We start from the raw sequence: 14,434 nt of genomic DNA, 5'->3' as shown, positions 1-14,434 counted from the left end.
CAGGCTTCCCTGTCCATGATCAACTCCCGGAGCTTGCTCAAACTCATGTCCATCGAGTCAGTGATGCCATCCAACCATCTCATCCTCTGTCATCCGCTTCTCCTCCTGTCTTCAATCTTTCCCAGCATCAGGGTCTTTTCCATTGAGGCAGTTCTTCACATCAGGTGGTCAAAGGATTGGAGCTTCAGCTTCAGTATCAGTCCTTCCAATGAATATTCAGGGTTGATTTTCTTAAGGATTGACTGGTTTGATCTCCTTGCTGAGAGTCTAAGGGACTCTCAAGTCATTAGCTCGCTTGTTTATTGCCTATCTTTCCCACTGGAACATGAGATTCATGAGGGCAGGGATGTTGTCATCCCCTTCACAGCTGTGTCCTCACGACCTAGCATGGGACCTGGCACTTAATAGGTGCACAATATATGTTTGTTGAATGCAGAAAGCCATCCCCAGCCCTGACTTCTCTTGCAAGCTCAGAGCAGTCTTTCACACCAATCCTATTTCTCCTGCTCCCACTGTCACAGCCCAGAGCTGAGAGCAACCCCTCCCTGCCACCCTAGTCTGCCTCCCGTGTTTCCCCTCCACATAGACTCTGTGTCTCCCAGGCCTCAGGGCCAATGTTTCCTTTTTCCCCTCTGCTTCTTTCCCCTCATTTGACTAATTCCCACCTGACTGTCAGCACTAATTAAGACGCCCTCCGTGCTTTCCTTTTTTTTTTTTTCCCATGCTTTCCTTTTAAGTTTTGTTTGTTTTTGGCTGTGCTGTGAGGCTTGTGGGATCTTAGTTTCCCAACCGAGGATCGAACCTATACCTCCTGTAATGGAAGCACTGAATCCTAACCACTGGACCACCAGGGAATCCCATCCTTTTAAGTTAATACTCTCTCCTGGCTCCTATAGATTTACGATCCCTCTTGGTCCAGAAGGCAGTCCTCTCTTTGTCTTTTAAGAGTGTCTCTCTCTTTAAGGAGTTCCTCAAGAACTTGGACCAATCTGGTTCATCATGATGTCTTTGGCACCCAGCCCCAGGCTGGCCTGGTGCAGACATTCAAGAAACATTAAGCTGGGTTGGCCTCATCATTGCTGCGATGGGGACTTTGGGTGATTAGACGGGCCGGATCATTGTCTCCCAGCTGTATGACCCATGGCAAGCTACCTCCTCTCTTTAAGACTCAGTTTCTACACCCGTAAACGAGTATAACATGCCCAACATCTCAGGGTGGTGAGGACTCAGGAGAAGCTTCTAGAGTGTATGTAATGTGCTGGCACATGGAAACTGTTGGATCAATGGTGGGCCCCTTTCCTGGTATGGTCTTGGGCCTGGGCTTAGCAACTGCCTCTGTGAGCAACCAGCCTCCTCAAGCCCTCTAGGGAATGAAAATGTATATTCGCTGGTGGGACCTGGGCCCAGGACCCCTGAGGAGCCCCCAGAGCTGAAGGAAGGATATAGGCAGACCAGATCAAGTCCTGAACTGGAAGCCGCTTCACTGAATTTGAGCCATGGCTCCATAATTCACTAGCTGTGCAACCCAGAATGAGTCCTCACACCTCTCTGAGCCTCAGTTTCCTGATCTGGAACAGCAGCTAATAACACTTATCAGTCTAAGACTCAAAATAACACCGACAGCCTTTCTGCCTCGGCAGCCACCATGGTGCCTGTGAAAAAGCTTGTGGTGAAGGTGGGCAAAAAAGAAAGAAGCAGGTCCTGAAGTTTCCTCTTGACTGTACCCATCCTGAGAAGACGGACTCATGAATGCTGCCAGTTTTGAGCAGTTTCTTCAAGAGACAAAGTGAATGGACAAGCTGGGAGTCTTGGGGGAGGGGCTGTGACAATCGAAAGAAGCAAAAGCAAGATTACTGCAACCTCTGTGGTGCCTTTTTCCAAAAGGTATTTGAAATATCTCACCAAAAAATATTTGAAGAAGAATAATCTATGTTGCGTGGAGTTGCTAACAGCAAAGAAAGTTACGAATTGAACTACTTCCAGATTGATCAAGATGAAGAAGAGGAGGATGAAAACTCAGTTATCTTGGGGGGAGGGGCTTTCTTGGTGGCTCAGTGGTAAAAAAAAAAAAAATGCGCCTTCCAATGCAGGGGATATAAGTTCAACCCCTGGTCCCGGAAGGTCTCACATACCTTGGAGCAACTACTGAAGCCCACGCACCTAGAGCCCATGCTCCAAAAGCAGCCCATGCAGCAAAAGAAGGCACCTCAATGAGAAGTCCATGCAGCAACTAGAGAGTAATCCCCTCGCCACAACTAGAGAAAAGCCTGTGCAGCAACAAAGACTCAGCACAGCCATAAATAAATAGATACAACTTTTTTTTAATAGATTCAATTTTAATTGTATCTATCTCCAAACTCAGTTATCTGGAATATTTTGTATGGGTTTTTGAATAAAACTTAGGAACCAAAATAAATAAAGAATACGGACAAAAAGCCAAGTTCTGGGTAGGTGCTTGATTACCCTCAAAGCAATCTCCTGTCCTCCTAATTCTTCCTGTGATTTGGAGTGTGTGTATCCACGAGGCACCCTAGAGAGGGCCACGACCATTCTAGGTGGCAAAGAGGAGACTTCCCATCCTAAATGCTTACCTGCAACCTGGGTTAGGCGCTGGGACGCTGAAGAACTCTGGACACTCAGGAAGATCCCCAAGTGCTTGTGACCTCACCAGGTGTGCCAGTGTGTAAGTGACCAGTCAGCTCCTCAGGAGGTGTCTGTGGAGTCCTCCAAATGGGGATCTGTGCAGTTTGGGGGGACAGAGGTACACCCCTCTCCCCCTCCCATCCACATCCCCATTCATGCATTCATTCATTCTTCCACTGCTGTATTTCCAGAATGTTGCACAGAGCCTGGGACGTAAGTCTCAATAAATAAATGTTAGAAGAACAAGTTTTTACGTGCAACACACCCTTATTGATTGCCTACTGCTCTCAGCCCTGTGCTAAGAGATAGTGTACTGGATGGTGCACATAAAGGAACTGGTCCTGACAGCTCTCTCCCGAGATCCCCCAGGGGGCCTCTAAATCCTCCCAGCTCTTCCCACCCCAGACCCAGCTTCCACTGGTTGCCACGCTCCAGGCATCAGGACTTTCCCCAGAACTGAAGTAATGCCCAAGCACCCCACGCATCATGGAACCCGGGAAGGCAGCACGCCCACAGCCACAATTCTTCAAGTCCTGTCTTTCATGCCCGGTCCATCCTCCAGCCACGCTTGCCCATCGTCTCAAACCCTCAAACACAGCCACCTCCCCGCCTCCCAGTGCCCCACATCTACCTGGGGTTATACCCGACGCGGCCAGCAGGTGGCGCTAAGACTCCCCTTTCCCCTTCGCTGGACTGGACTCCAGACCCCACCGGGACCCTGTCCCTCCCTCCTCTTGTCCCCAGCAGGGACAGGCGTGGACTCGGTGACCTCTAACTGACCCCTCTCCTTCCTGCTGGCTCCTGCGATGAGGCCTGAGGAGACTCCAGTTGCTCCTGCAGGCTCCGGGTTGTGTTTTCCTGCCTGGTGGGTGAGGAGGGTCCCTAAGGGGCCAAGCTGCAGCTGGTGGGGCGGGGCTGGGCGGGGTTGGGCTGAAGGCAGCTGCCGGGGAGAGAGAAAGAGAAGGAAGGAAGGAGAGGAAAAAAGAGAGCGAAGAGGGAAAGGACTGGAAGGGCGAGGCGCTCTGGCTCCCTGGCTCCTATCCCAAACAGGTGGAGGTCCCAGCTGAGGCTCACCCCAGGATAAGGTATGTGGCTGAGGAAACAGAGGGGCGGGGGTACTGAGGGGCTAGTGCTCAGCCAGAACCCCCAAGCCCCCTCCCATCTCACCCCTTCCAAAGTGACCAAACAGAGACTTGGGGGCAGTACAGGTAGTTGTGGGGTGGGCATTAGGAGATGAGGGCTCTATTGCCGCTCTGGACTTGCTCTGTGAGTCTGCACCAAGCTCTGAACCTCAGGTTCTTAATCTAAAATGGAGACAGAGGCAGGGGGCATCTTGAATGTGTTGTGGGATAACTTTGCAAGGTGTCCCCTTTTCAAAAAGAATTAGGTCTTCCAGGGGCTTCTGAAGACCAGAAGGTTTTTAAGACCCAACGGGATGCCCCCTCATGGTGGGATTTCAAACAATGGGGGAAGAGGCTCATTGAGAGAGAAGGGTGGGGGGTCCCTCCCTGTCAGGGGCCCTAAGGCCCTGGTCTGTTCTTGGCTCCTCAACCTTCTTTCTCTGACTTGGACTCAGGGTGAAGAGAGACACAGGGTGGGGGGTGGGAGGCTTCCCCAGGAGTCTGGTGCTCCAGAGATGCTCTCGTCATTAGGGAGAGGGTGGTGGGTGCAGCGTGAGGGTGTGTCTCTGCCATTCCAAGATCAGAAGAGTGGATGAGACCGAAGGATGTGTGGGCCGAGGCAGGGACAGTGGTAGGCATATGGATGTCCCCAGGGTGATGACGGAGAGGTACTCAAGCCCTTCCTGAACTGTGGCTGCGCTTTATAGAGTCATTAGCTCATTCACTGCATTCAGCTGCGGCCTGAAGGGTGGGGGTAGGGGGATTGCTGAAACAACTCCCTCATGCCTGCTCTTGAGGAGAGATTGTTCCAGATTGTTCTCTTGCTGGGGAGAAGCTGGCTCTAGGCTCTCAGGGATCTCAAGCGGGGAGACAGCCCAGTCAGGCACAGGATGGGGAGTCAGATGGGCCTGTGTTCCCATCCTGGCTCTGCTGTGGGTCCTTGGGCGAGTCCAAGCTGCCGGCTCCTCCGGTGCAAAATGCCGACAGCAGAGCGGGCCCTGACAGGGTGGCAGTGACGTGAAACGAATAAAGGCCCCCGCGTGCATCTGGCACCTCGGAGATGCTCACTGTGGAGAGAAAAACGGAGGTCCAGGAAGGGGAAGGGCTGGCCTGGGGTCTCAGGGCCAGGCCCTCACCCTCTCTCTCCTCGGCCCCAGGGTAAACACCGAGCACCCTAGCACCTACTGAGCACTCTATAGAGTCACCCCCATCCCTACTGGGACTGCTTCCCGCGGCTCCCTCCTGCCCCAGTCTGCAAAGCCTTGGGCCTGGGGAAGGGGCGGGATGAGGGTGGGGACCCCCAGGCGAGGGGGCACAGAGGAGAGGCTCCGTGGCTCTCGCCCTCCCTGTCTCCCCGGGAAAGGGCAGCGGTGGCGGCCGGGTCAGGGCAGAGGCGCGGCGGGCACAGGCGCTGCGAGGCCGGGGCTCACTCAGCACGGCGGGGCGCCGAGAAGCCCGGCTCGGGCTCGGGCACAGGCGAGAGGGTGGGAGCGCCAGCGGGCGCAGCCCCGAGGGCCGGGTCGCGGGCCCTCGGGTGGGGGCGGCTGGGGGGTGCCCTCCGGCCCTCACCCCGCCCCCGCGCCTCTCCCCGCAGCGGGGGCGCCCCGCCCCCCCGGGCGCCCGACGTGGACGCGGTAGCAGCCGCCGCCGTGCGGGAGTCGCTGTCCGCGGAGCCGACATGCAGGCGGCGCGGGGCGGCGCGGGGCGGCCGGGCCGGGCGGGCCGCGGGCCGGAGCGCCAGCGCGGGCGGCCGCCGGGCGCCGGAGCCGCGTCCCCCTGCGCCGCCCCGGGCCGGCCGGCCGGAGCCGCCGCCATGCACCGCGGGCCGCCCCGCGCCGCGCTCCGCCTGTGGCTGGGCTGCGTCTGCCTCGCGCTGGTGCAGGCGGGTAAGGGGGCCCCGGGCGGGGGCGCGGGTGGGCGTCCTCCGGTCCCTTCCCTGCTCCTTGGGGACCCCGTCTCTGGCCCGCTCACTGCTCCCCCTTCGCCCCACCTCCAGCCCCTTTCCTGCCTACTTGACCCCCCCACCCCACCCAACCTCCAGCTCTCAAACCACTTCCCGCCACCCCTGGCCCTGGGATCTAGGGTCTTGGGATCCCCAGCCCCCTCCTCCGTTGCCCTGACCCCAGGCCTTTCCTTCAGGAGCCCCGGCTCCTCTCTGGCCCAGGGAGCAGCTGAGGACACGGTCCCCGAACCTAAGGCCTCTCTCCCTGTCCTCAGAGCCTTGCAGGCTAACTCTGCAGGTCAGAGCGGCCTGGGTCCTGCGGGGGAGAGAGGGAGAGGATTGGCACCTGAGGGCACTGGGAGAGGGGGGGTGGACCCCAAGCCCGGAGGCGACTGCCCCCTGGGGCCTGGCCTCCTGGGCACCCTGCCTCTCCTGATGCCCTGGGCAAGTCCCGTCTGGCTGCTGCCGCCTTGCTAGTCTCCCTTCCTGCCCCCCGCCCTGGCCCAATGCTGTCTCCCTGCTTCCGTCCTGTGTCTGTCTCCCGTCCCCCCTTGTCTCTTCTCCGGTGCACTGTCTGCTGCCCCTGTCTGTGTCCCTCTGTCTCTCTTGGACTCCACATCTGGCTTTGTGTCCCCAGGCCCCAGGCCCACAGGGCGAGGGGGATGGCTCAGGCTTAATCTTCTTCCCCTTTCAGCGCCTGCCCCTGGGGGATACAGAAGCTTCAGTGACTCTGGCACCCCTCTCTTGGAAGGTTCTTGCTTCCTTGACCCCTACCCTCCCCCCACTCTGGTTTCCTCTGGTCCCCTTTGTTCTGTCCCAGCTTCCAGAAGGCCCTCCCCTGTTCCTTTGACTCTGCTGGAGGGGCCCTGGTCTCAGTGACCCCGTCTTCCTCTGCTGCCTCCCCACCTGCCTCCTGGGGTTGGCAGGGTCTGGAGAAGGCCCTTCCCAGGGCTTCTCCTGCCTGGCCCTCCACAATCCTGGGGCTTCCTCTCTGGAGCCTCAGTCCCATCCCAGGGCTCGCCCAGCTAGACTCTTCTCGACCTCTGGGTCTTTCTCCTTCCCTCAAGGTCACTTGCTTGACAGTTCCATTTTGTAGCAAGAGCCCTGGACTGGGAGGCCTTCTGACTGCTTTCACCAGACTCACCTTAGCTCCTGCAACCCCGGCCACCTGTCTCCTCCATGCCTGTCCCCTACCCCCACCCCCCCACCTCCCGCTGCCCCTCCATGAGCCCTGGCCCTGGCCCAGGCTCATCAATTTCAGCTGGACTCTAGTGGGGCCAGTTGTGGCCAGCATGGGCCCCTGCCCTGGATCCAAGGAGCCTGGGGCTCCCCAGGCCTGGCTCTTCAACCCCTAAGAAACGGAGACCACCCCCGGGGGCCAGTCCCACCGGAGGCCTGGATTTCTTCCTTGTCACCGCATAGCCACCTCAGGTTCCCCTTTCTTACTTATGAGACGGTGGATCTGCGCCTCACAGCGGGGGTGCTCAGACTCAGGTGCCTCCCCACCCCCAGACAGCCCCTCGGCCCCAGTGAACGTCACTGTCAGGCACCTCAAGGCCAACTCTGCGGTGGTAAGCTGGGACGTCTTGGAGGACGAGGTTGTCATCGGATTTGCCATCTCTCAGCAGGTAACCCTCAAGGGTCCCTGGGAGGGAAGAACACATCCAGATACAAGTGATGGGTGGGAGAGGAGGGAAGCAGAAAGACAGAGGAACGAGGAGCAAGAGAGATGGACAGAAAGCTGCACAGGCGGCTGGGAAAGAAGGCCCCAGGAGGGAAACCTATGGTTGGAACCTGGGAATTAAGGGCAGGATTTTGATCGTAAACAGACACGAGTTTAGGACCTGGCTCCAGTCCATGGGGTCACAAAGAGTCGGACATGACTGAGCAACTAACACACCAATTCTCTTGGGTTTCCCTCGTGGCTAAGTGGTAAAGAATCCGCCTGCCAGTGCAGGAGACACGGGTTCGACCCCTGGGTTGGGAAGAACCCCTGGAGAAGGAAATGGCAACCCACTCCAGTATTCTTCTCTGGGAAATCCCATGAACAGAGGAGCCTGGTGGGCCACAGTCCATGGGGTCTCAAAGAGTTAGACATGATTAAGTGATTAAACAAAACAACCACCACCACCAGTTCTCTCAAGATGTATGTCCTTGGACAGCTTCTGAAACCTCTCTGAACCTATCTCCTGGCCTGCAAAATGGAGAGGTGGATACCTACCTGCAGAGGTGATGGGATGCTTGAGTCAGATTGTGGCTGTGAGGGGTTTAGCACGGTAGCTAGGGTGAGGCCTCATCACTGCTGGAGAGGTGGGCAGATGTGGCGTGGGGGCCCTGGCACTGAAACCCGGGGCCTGGCTTTGCTCTCGGTAGAAGAAGGACGTGCGGATGCTGCGCTTCATCCAGGAGGTGAACACCACCACCCGCTCATGCGCGCTCTGGGACCTGGAGGAGGACACGGAGTACATTGTGCATGTGCAGGCCATATCCATCCAGGGTCAGAGTCCGGCCAGTGAGCCCGTGCTCTTCAAGACGCCACGCGAGGCTGAGAAGATGGCCTCGAAGAACAAAGGCAGGCCTGGGCCACCGTCAGCATGGGACGGGGTGTGGGGAGCGGTGGTCTGGGCTGGAGCGGTGCATGGCTGACAGAAAACACGAAACCTGCCCCCCCTCCCTCCCCAGGGGCCCTGCCACCTAGTCAGGCATCCCTTGAGCTAGGGAGGTCCACTCTGGTCCCCCAAACAATGGGACTCAAACTCACAGCTTTAAGTCCAGTTACTGCCACCTAAGTAGCCATCAATATGTTCTCGAATCTCTTTTTGAGCACAGGTAGAAATAAGCCCTGATGCTGGGAAAGATTGAGGGCAGGAAGAGAAGGGGATGACAGAAGATGAGATGGTTGGATGGCATCACTGCCTCAATGGACATGGGTTTGGGTGGACTCCGGGAGTTGGTGATGGACAGGGAGGCCTGGCGTGCTGCGGTTCATGGGGTCGCAGAGAGTCGGACACGACTGAGCTGAGAAATAAGCACTTAATATTGGGGCTTGGTCCTAGACGGGTGGCTATTGGAGGGGCAGGGAGCCCCAGACCTTAGCATCTCTCTCTGCACAGATGAGGTGACCATGAAGGAGATGGGGAGGAACCAACAGCTGCGGACGGGCGAGGTGCTGATCATCGTCGTGGTCCTGTTCATGTGGGCTGGTGAGTCCGGCCCCGAGCTCCCCTTCACTTCACCTGGGCTGGGGGCGGGGGTGCGGAAATGGGGGACCCTGACCAGACCCTGTTCTCACGGAAATGAAGGGCGAGGGGCTTGGAGACAGTGAGAGAGGAGGATTTAAGAACCTAAGTTCTGCTCTGGAGGGCCAGATCTGACCCCTTCTCTAACTCACCCCTCACCCCAAAAAAATAGCAATTCAGTAGCTGCCTGGGTGGGGTTGGCCAAAAGGTTCATTTGGGTTTTTTCCATGACGTCATACGGAAACCCAAATGAACCTTTTGACCAACCCAGTAGGATTCTGTGAGTGCTTGCCCTCCCCCGCCCTCACGAGCAGCCACGGCTGCAGCAGCCTCTCGGTCCTCTTCTGGGTGGCTGTGCCTCTCGGTCTGAGCAGCTTCAGGTCCGAGCAGCTCAGGCTTGGGCCACCCTCTTATCCCACTCATCATTCTAGACGCGGCTCCGAGACCGCCTGCATGAAGCCTCCCAATCCGTGCATTAGACTATTTCTCCTGCCTTCGTGCTCCCATGTGGCACTGTGCTCCTTTCTGAATGTAGCTCTTCCTAGCTAAGTTAGTTGGGCTCCTCTCTCTCTCTTTTCCCACTTGTCTGTGAGCTCCCTGAGGATAGAGACCACAGTCTCTGTACTCAACCCAACCAGAATTTACTGAACAGCTACTCCATTCCAGAGAGAAGTGCTACAGTTGGGACTACGAAGAGCCAGGTGCTTGTAAGGATCTCAGCCTGGGAGACGCCAGGCCCGTATTTAACTATAATTCGATGTGATGAGTGCTGTCAGAGCACCATGCATGGGAGCAGAGGACAGGGACTTCATTCTGGGGCTTGGAGTAGAAATCAAGAAAAACCCAGAGAGGAGGTAGATGGGGATTGTGTTTTGAAGGATGAGTAGGAGTTCATCAAGCAGCCAAATAAGGAAAGGTATTCTGGGCATGGTGTGTGCAAGAAACGAATTAAGCTCAGTCTGGCTCAGTGCAGCTGTGACCCTAGAGAGAAGGTAGAGAGTGAGGAGGGAAGGATGGTGAGGCTGTCAAGTGGACTGAAGTCCTTTTGAAGGAATTAAACACCATGTCAAAGTTATATTAACATCTGTGGTTGAGAGGGCATCCATGGTTGTTGAGGCATATGGGAAAGTATGTTCTATAGATGCAAAGAAAAGCAGACACTTGAAAGAGAAAGGAAAAACAAAGGACTGCACAAAAGGGGAGGTTTGCTTATGTGGCATGTTATTAGACTTGGCACAGATAGTATTCATATAATTGTAACAATATAAAATAGTGAATTAACCCCAAATTGTGGTGTAATTCTACTAGAATGATGGGGAAGGAAGTAGAGGGGGTTGTTGGGCTCTGTCTTCCATGGAGGGGACGTCAACAGATAACCTCTAAAACAGATCAAGAAGTAGTACTCTAGGCGTTCCCTGGTGGCCTAGTGGTTAGGATTCTGGGCTTTCACTGCTGTGACCTGGGTTCAGTCCCTGGTCAGGGAACTAAGATCCCGCAAGCCATGCAGTGTGGCCAAAAGAGAAAAAGAAAAAGCACTGTAAATCAAGTATAGAGGTGAAAATGAGGAAGGCCCCTATGAGAGTTGGAGGTGGTTGCCTTAATATTATACTTAACAGCCTTTCAAAAAATCAAAAAATACTAGTTTAATAGCATTAAACATTTAGGAGAGTGCAGGCCCTGGAGTGCACACCTCAGCTGCAGCCTGTGATGGTGAGTGAGTTATCTGAGCTCTGCCTCAGGTCCTCCTTGGTAACCTGGGGAGGGAATAACTGGTGCCCCCCGAGAGCTGTGAGGGCTCAGCGAGGTGGACTGTCAGGCCCTGGCACGTGGTTGATGGATGCTCTCGTTGCTCTTTGCTCTAAAGGAAAGGGGAGCCCTCTGAGGTTTAGAAAAGGGGGAGGAGGAGACAGGGTCAGAAGGGTGTTGTGGGAAGGCCGGTGAGATGCAGGGGTTTCAGGGCTAGGGACAGGTGGACATGGGAACCAGAGGCAGCCTCCTGCATCGGAGCAGGTGAGAGACCACCTGGAACCTAGACCCGCAGGAGCTCAGCCAGGTCTAACTGGAATGAAGCAGAGGGGCGGGGACTGGGGCTCTAGCCTCTTGACTCCTCCCCCTTGTCCCCTGCAGGCGTCATCGCCCTCTTCTGCCGCCAGTATGACATCATCAAGGACAACGAACCTAACAACAACAAGGAAAAAACCAAGAGTGCATCAGAAACCAGCACACCAGAGCACCAAGGCGGGGGGCTTCTCCGTAGCAAGGTGAGGGTGAGATCTGAGCCCTAGGGCTGGCTCCCTGGTAGTCCCTGGGCTACCGAGGGGTCAGCTCAGGGCCTGGCGTGGCTGCCGCGGGACAGAGCCAAGCTTGGCTGATGCCCGTGTGACACCGGGCATGCTGCAAATTGATTTTGGATCCTCTCCTTTTGCAGGGTGCCAGGGGCCAGGAGGGGTTTAACCAGAGGGCACCAAATGGGGGGGCAGAGTTCCTGGTTGATGCGGGATGACAAGAGTTGGGGTTCTGGGCTCATTCTGCTCCTGCTCTGCTCTGTGACCTTGGGCAGGTGCTTTACCTCTTTGTACCTTCGTTTCCTCTCCTGTGAAACAGATATGAAAACCCTGTCAGTGCTTGCTCTGGGCAGCTCAGAAGGAAGACGTAGAGAATGGGAGAGAATCTCATGGTTCTGACGATGGTTGTCCAACAAACATCTGGCCCTCTCCACATTTCCTCCCCTCTCCGTCTCCTTACACCCTCTGGCTTCCTGTCCTCTCTCTCGGCTTCTATCTGGCGCTTTCCTGAAGCCTCTTATTAACCCCCATCTCCAGAAGCACCTCAGCAATGTCAGTGGCTGAGGCTGTGCTCAAGAGGCAGATCTCCAGGAGGTGAGAGGACCGGCCGGCGGGGCGGCTCTGCTGGGGCCCAGGACCCTGTCCTGGCCATTCAGCTGAGCGAGGCCGGAGGCTGGGCGTGAGAAGGCAGAGAGACCAGGCATCCAGGCAGGGCTCCTGCTTGCCTTCCACCTGAGACGAGAGCCTGGCTTTTAGGCTGCAGCCCTGCTGCTCCCTTCCTTCTGGTGTCTTCTCCCTGTTTCCAAACCTTGCAAGAACTCTGTTCAATTCAGCCCTGGCCGCTTCTCTCATTTTTTCCCTCCCAGTTTCCAAACAAGCCCTCGGTGAACATCATCGAAGCGTGACTGCCTATCTGCGGGAAGAAGGATTTTATTTTTCTTCTCTGCCAGTCCCCGGGTCCATGGGCTCAGGGAGAGAGGGGGCTGCCGAGGTCGGAGAGGGGGAGGCCCCGCTAGCTGCACAGTCTCCCTCTGCATTCCCATCCTGGTCTGGTGACGAAGGCTAAACTACAAACCCCAATTCTGCAAAAAATAAAACAAGCCACCAAACTAAAAGGCCTGACCCCATTCTGGAAAAGGCAAAGCTGCATGAGACACAGCCTTCTTTCTGCCTCCTCGCCTCTCCTGGACTGGCCTCCTCTCTGAGAAAATGCACAAAGCTCCTGGGAGCTGACACGCACCTGGACTGACAGAAGCTGTGTCTTTCAGGGAAGCTGTGGGGCTGCCTGCTGGGCAGAGTCCTGGCTGCCATCAAGCCTTCTCTGGATCCAGCCATCAACGACTTGTTTGTGGTGTGATGCACAACTGATGTTTTCTGTTCTGTCTCTTTTGGAAAACACAATCGAAGGGCTTCACTCCAGAGGGCAGAGGGATTCCCTGACTGGTGGCCTGTATCCTGTACCTTCTTTGACCCTTGTTTTTGACTGTAAGGTCATCAGTCTGGGGTCTGAAGAAGACAGAATGGGAAAGAGACCTTTGAAGGTATGGGCTCCATTTTTTTAGAAAAAAAAAATCTCTTGGAGTTGCAACAGTGCTGGCTTGCACAAGTGAAAAGATAAGTCCACATGGGATACCCTGAGGGCTGCTCATCACCCCCTCTGGGTTGGACTCTGCTGGAAGGCAGGCCCAAGCCATTCACCATGGACAGTCAGCAGTCCCGGCCTCTGGGGTCTCCATATCTTGCATCTCATCCAGGGTTCTGCGAAAGCTCCCCAGGGTCCTCATGTCCTTCCCTAGAGCCTGAGTGGTGTGAGGTGACGGGTCCCTCCCTCCACTGCCTCTTTCTGGTTTAAAACACAAATGGTGCTTGCTAAGGGAGGGCAGAGCCTTCCCTGGGACTGACAAGTTTCGGCTGCAGAGTGTCTGCGTGGGAAGAGACGGACCTCTGCGTCTTCCGGCGGTGACTGAGGACGAGCGCGTGGGAGACCGCGCCTGGCACAAGCCTGGCACTCCATGGGCGCCCAGTGCATACCTGTTGAACTGAACGATAAGAGCAATGGCCCCCAAGCCAGAGAGCTGAAAGCCATTACCCAGTGACCGCCCCTTCCTTCCGGTCTACAAGAGCTCTCGTGGCTGGGGCAGCCGCCACTCTGCTTTGCCCAAGTGTGGAGCACGGAGGGAGGAGACACAGGGTAAAACGCAGATGTCGGCAACACTAAGGGCTTCCTCATGGGAGGGCATGAGGCTCCACTCATTGTCTTGTGACTTCCATCCCTGCTGAATGGGGCTGCAAGGCCAAGGCTCCTTAGGGCAGAGGTCCTTACCTCTGATCCAGTTAGAGCAATAACCACTTTTTAAATGTAAAATAAAAAGACAAATGAAAAGGCACATCCTTGTCTTCTGGTAAATGCCCAAATGTTGCCCTCTTTTTCTGGCAGTTGGCAGCAAGTCAGGATGTGTGGAGGAGGGAGGCAGTTCTCTCTCCGTTTTGGCCTGCAGCTTCTTTAGGGACAAGCCTGCCAGCCAAGCTGGAGTTGGAAGGGAAATCTCGGAACAGATGGGGGTGCACGTGTAGGAGGAGAAAATAGCTGCTCTATCCTATGACTGAGCCCCTCCTCCCCCCAACCCCAAACCGAGGTTGGGCTGCCTCATCACATAGGTATGCAGGCTGGAGCTCAGTTTTTAAAACAAAGGGTTTTCCCCTCTGGATGGGGTTGGTGCTTTCCCTGGCCAAAGGAATGCACACAGCCCTGGTTCTCCCAGCGTGAGGGGGAAGTCAGGAAGAACTGCAGGAGCTGCTGGCTGCTGCCGCTCAGAATTCACAGCGTGCTGTTCAGGCTGTTAAAGGAACATCATTCTGATCCTGCAGCAGGCTGGAAGGTAGAGTAATGATGCCATTAGCCAATGAGCAGACCAGTAAATGGGGCACCTTGAACATTTCTGTCCAGAGTGGGGAGGAGCTTAGAAAACATAGGTGAGTGGGGCTTAGAGCAGGCTATTCTAGAAGGTTTTGAGAGCAGAGGGAAGCAGGTCTTGGAGTCTGGGTAAGAAAGTGGGAAATTGATTAGCACACAGAACTCCAAGCCAGATCTCAGAGGTACTTCCCAGGCCCTCTGTGCCCGTCCAGCGCCAGAGGATGGAGAAACTCCAGGTTGGCATCTGGTATTGACGGCTGTCCACGGGGTCCTGGGAGCGCCACTTGCGG

The 14,434-nt window shown here is 55.9% G+C and overlaps 1 protein-coding gene and 1 pseudogene across 5 annotated transcripts; both read left to right on the top strand.

Moving 5' to 3' along the window:
• The first annotated feature begins 1,645 nt into the window (after positions 1–1,645).
• Positions 1,646–2,277, top strand: LOC122426847 (annotated as a pseudogene).
• A 1,306-nt stretch (positions 2,278–3,583) lies between these two features.
• On the top strand, positions 3,584–13,617 carry FNDC5 (fibronectin type III domain containing 5). Of its 5 annotated transcripts, XM_043445657.1 has the most exons (8): positions 3,584–3,728; positions 5,359–5,448; positions 5,599–5,650; positions 7,219–7,334; positions 8,080–8,278; positions 8,820–8,909; positions 11,073–11,206; positions 12,499–13,617. In XM_043445657.1, the coding sequence occupies exons 2-8, from the start codon at positions 5,443–5,445 to the stop codon at positions 12,790–12,792; spliced, it is 891 nt and encodes a 296-aa protein (XP_043301592.1). In that variant the 5' UTR covers positions 3,584–3,728; positions 5,359–5,442; the 3' UTR covers positions 12,793–13,617. The 5 variants fall into 5 exon arrangements, with proteins under 5 accessions (XP_043301592.1, XP_043301593.1, XP_043301591.1 ...); XM_043445658.1 differs by lacking the exons at positions 5,359–5,448; positions 5,599–5,650 and having other exon boundaries at positions 3,707–3,728; XM_043445656.1 differs by lacking the exons at positions 3,584–3,728; positions 5,359–5,448 and having other exon boundaries at positions 5,493–5,650.
• Positions 13,618–14,434: the final 817 nt, after the last annotated feature.

This window comes from Cervus canadensis, chromosome 24, assembly GCF_019320065.1.
Source record: "Cervus canadensis isolate Bull #8, Minnesota chromosome 24, ASM1932006v1, whole genome shotgun sequence".
Lineage (NCBI taxonomy): Eukaryota > Metazoa > Chordata > Mammalia > Artiodactyla > Cervidae > Cervus > Cervus canadensis.
The sequence above is the reverse complement of the archived record's forward strand: the minus strand, read 5'-3'. Positions and strand labels throughout refer to the sequence as shown.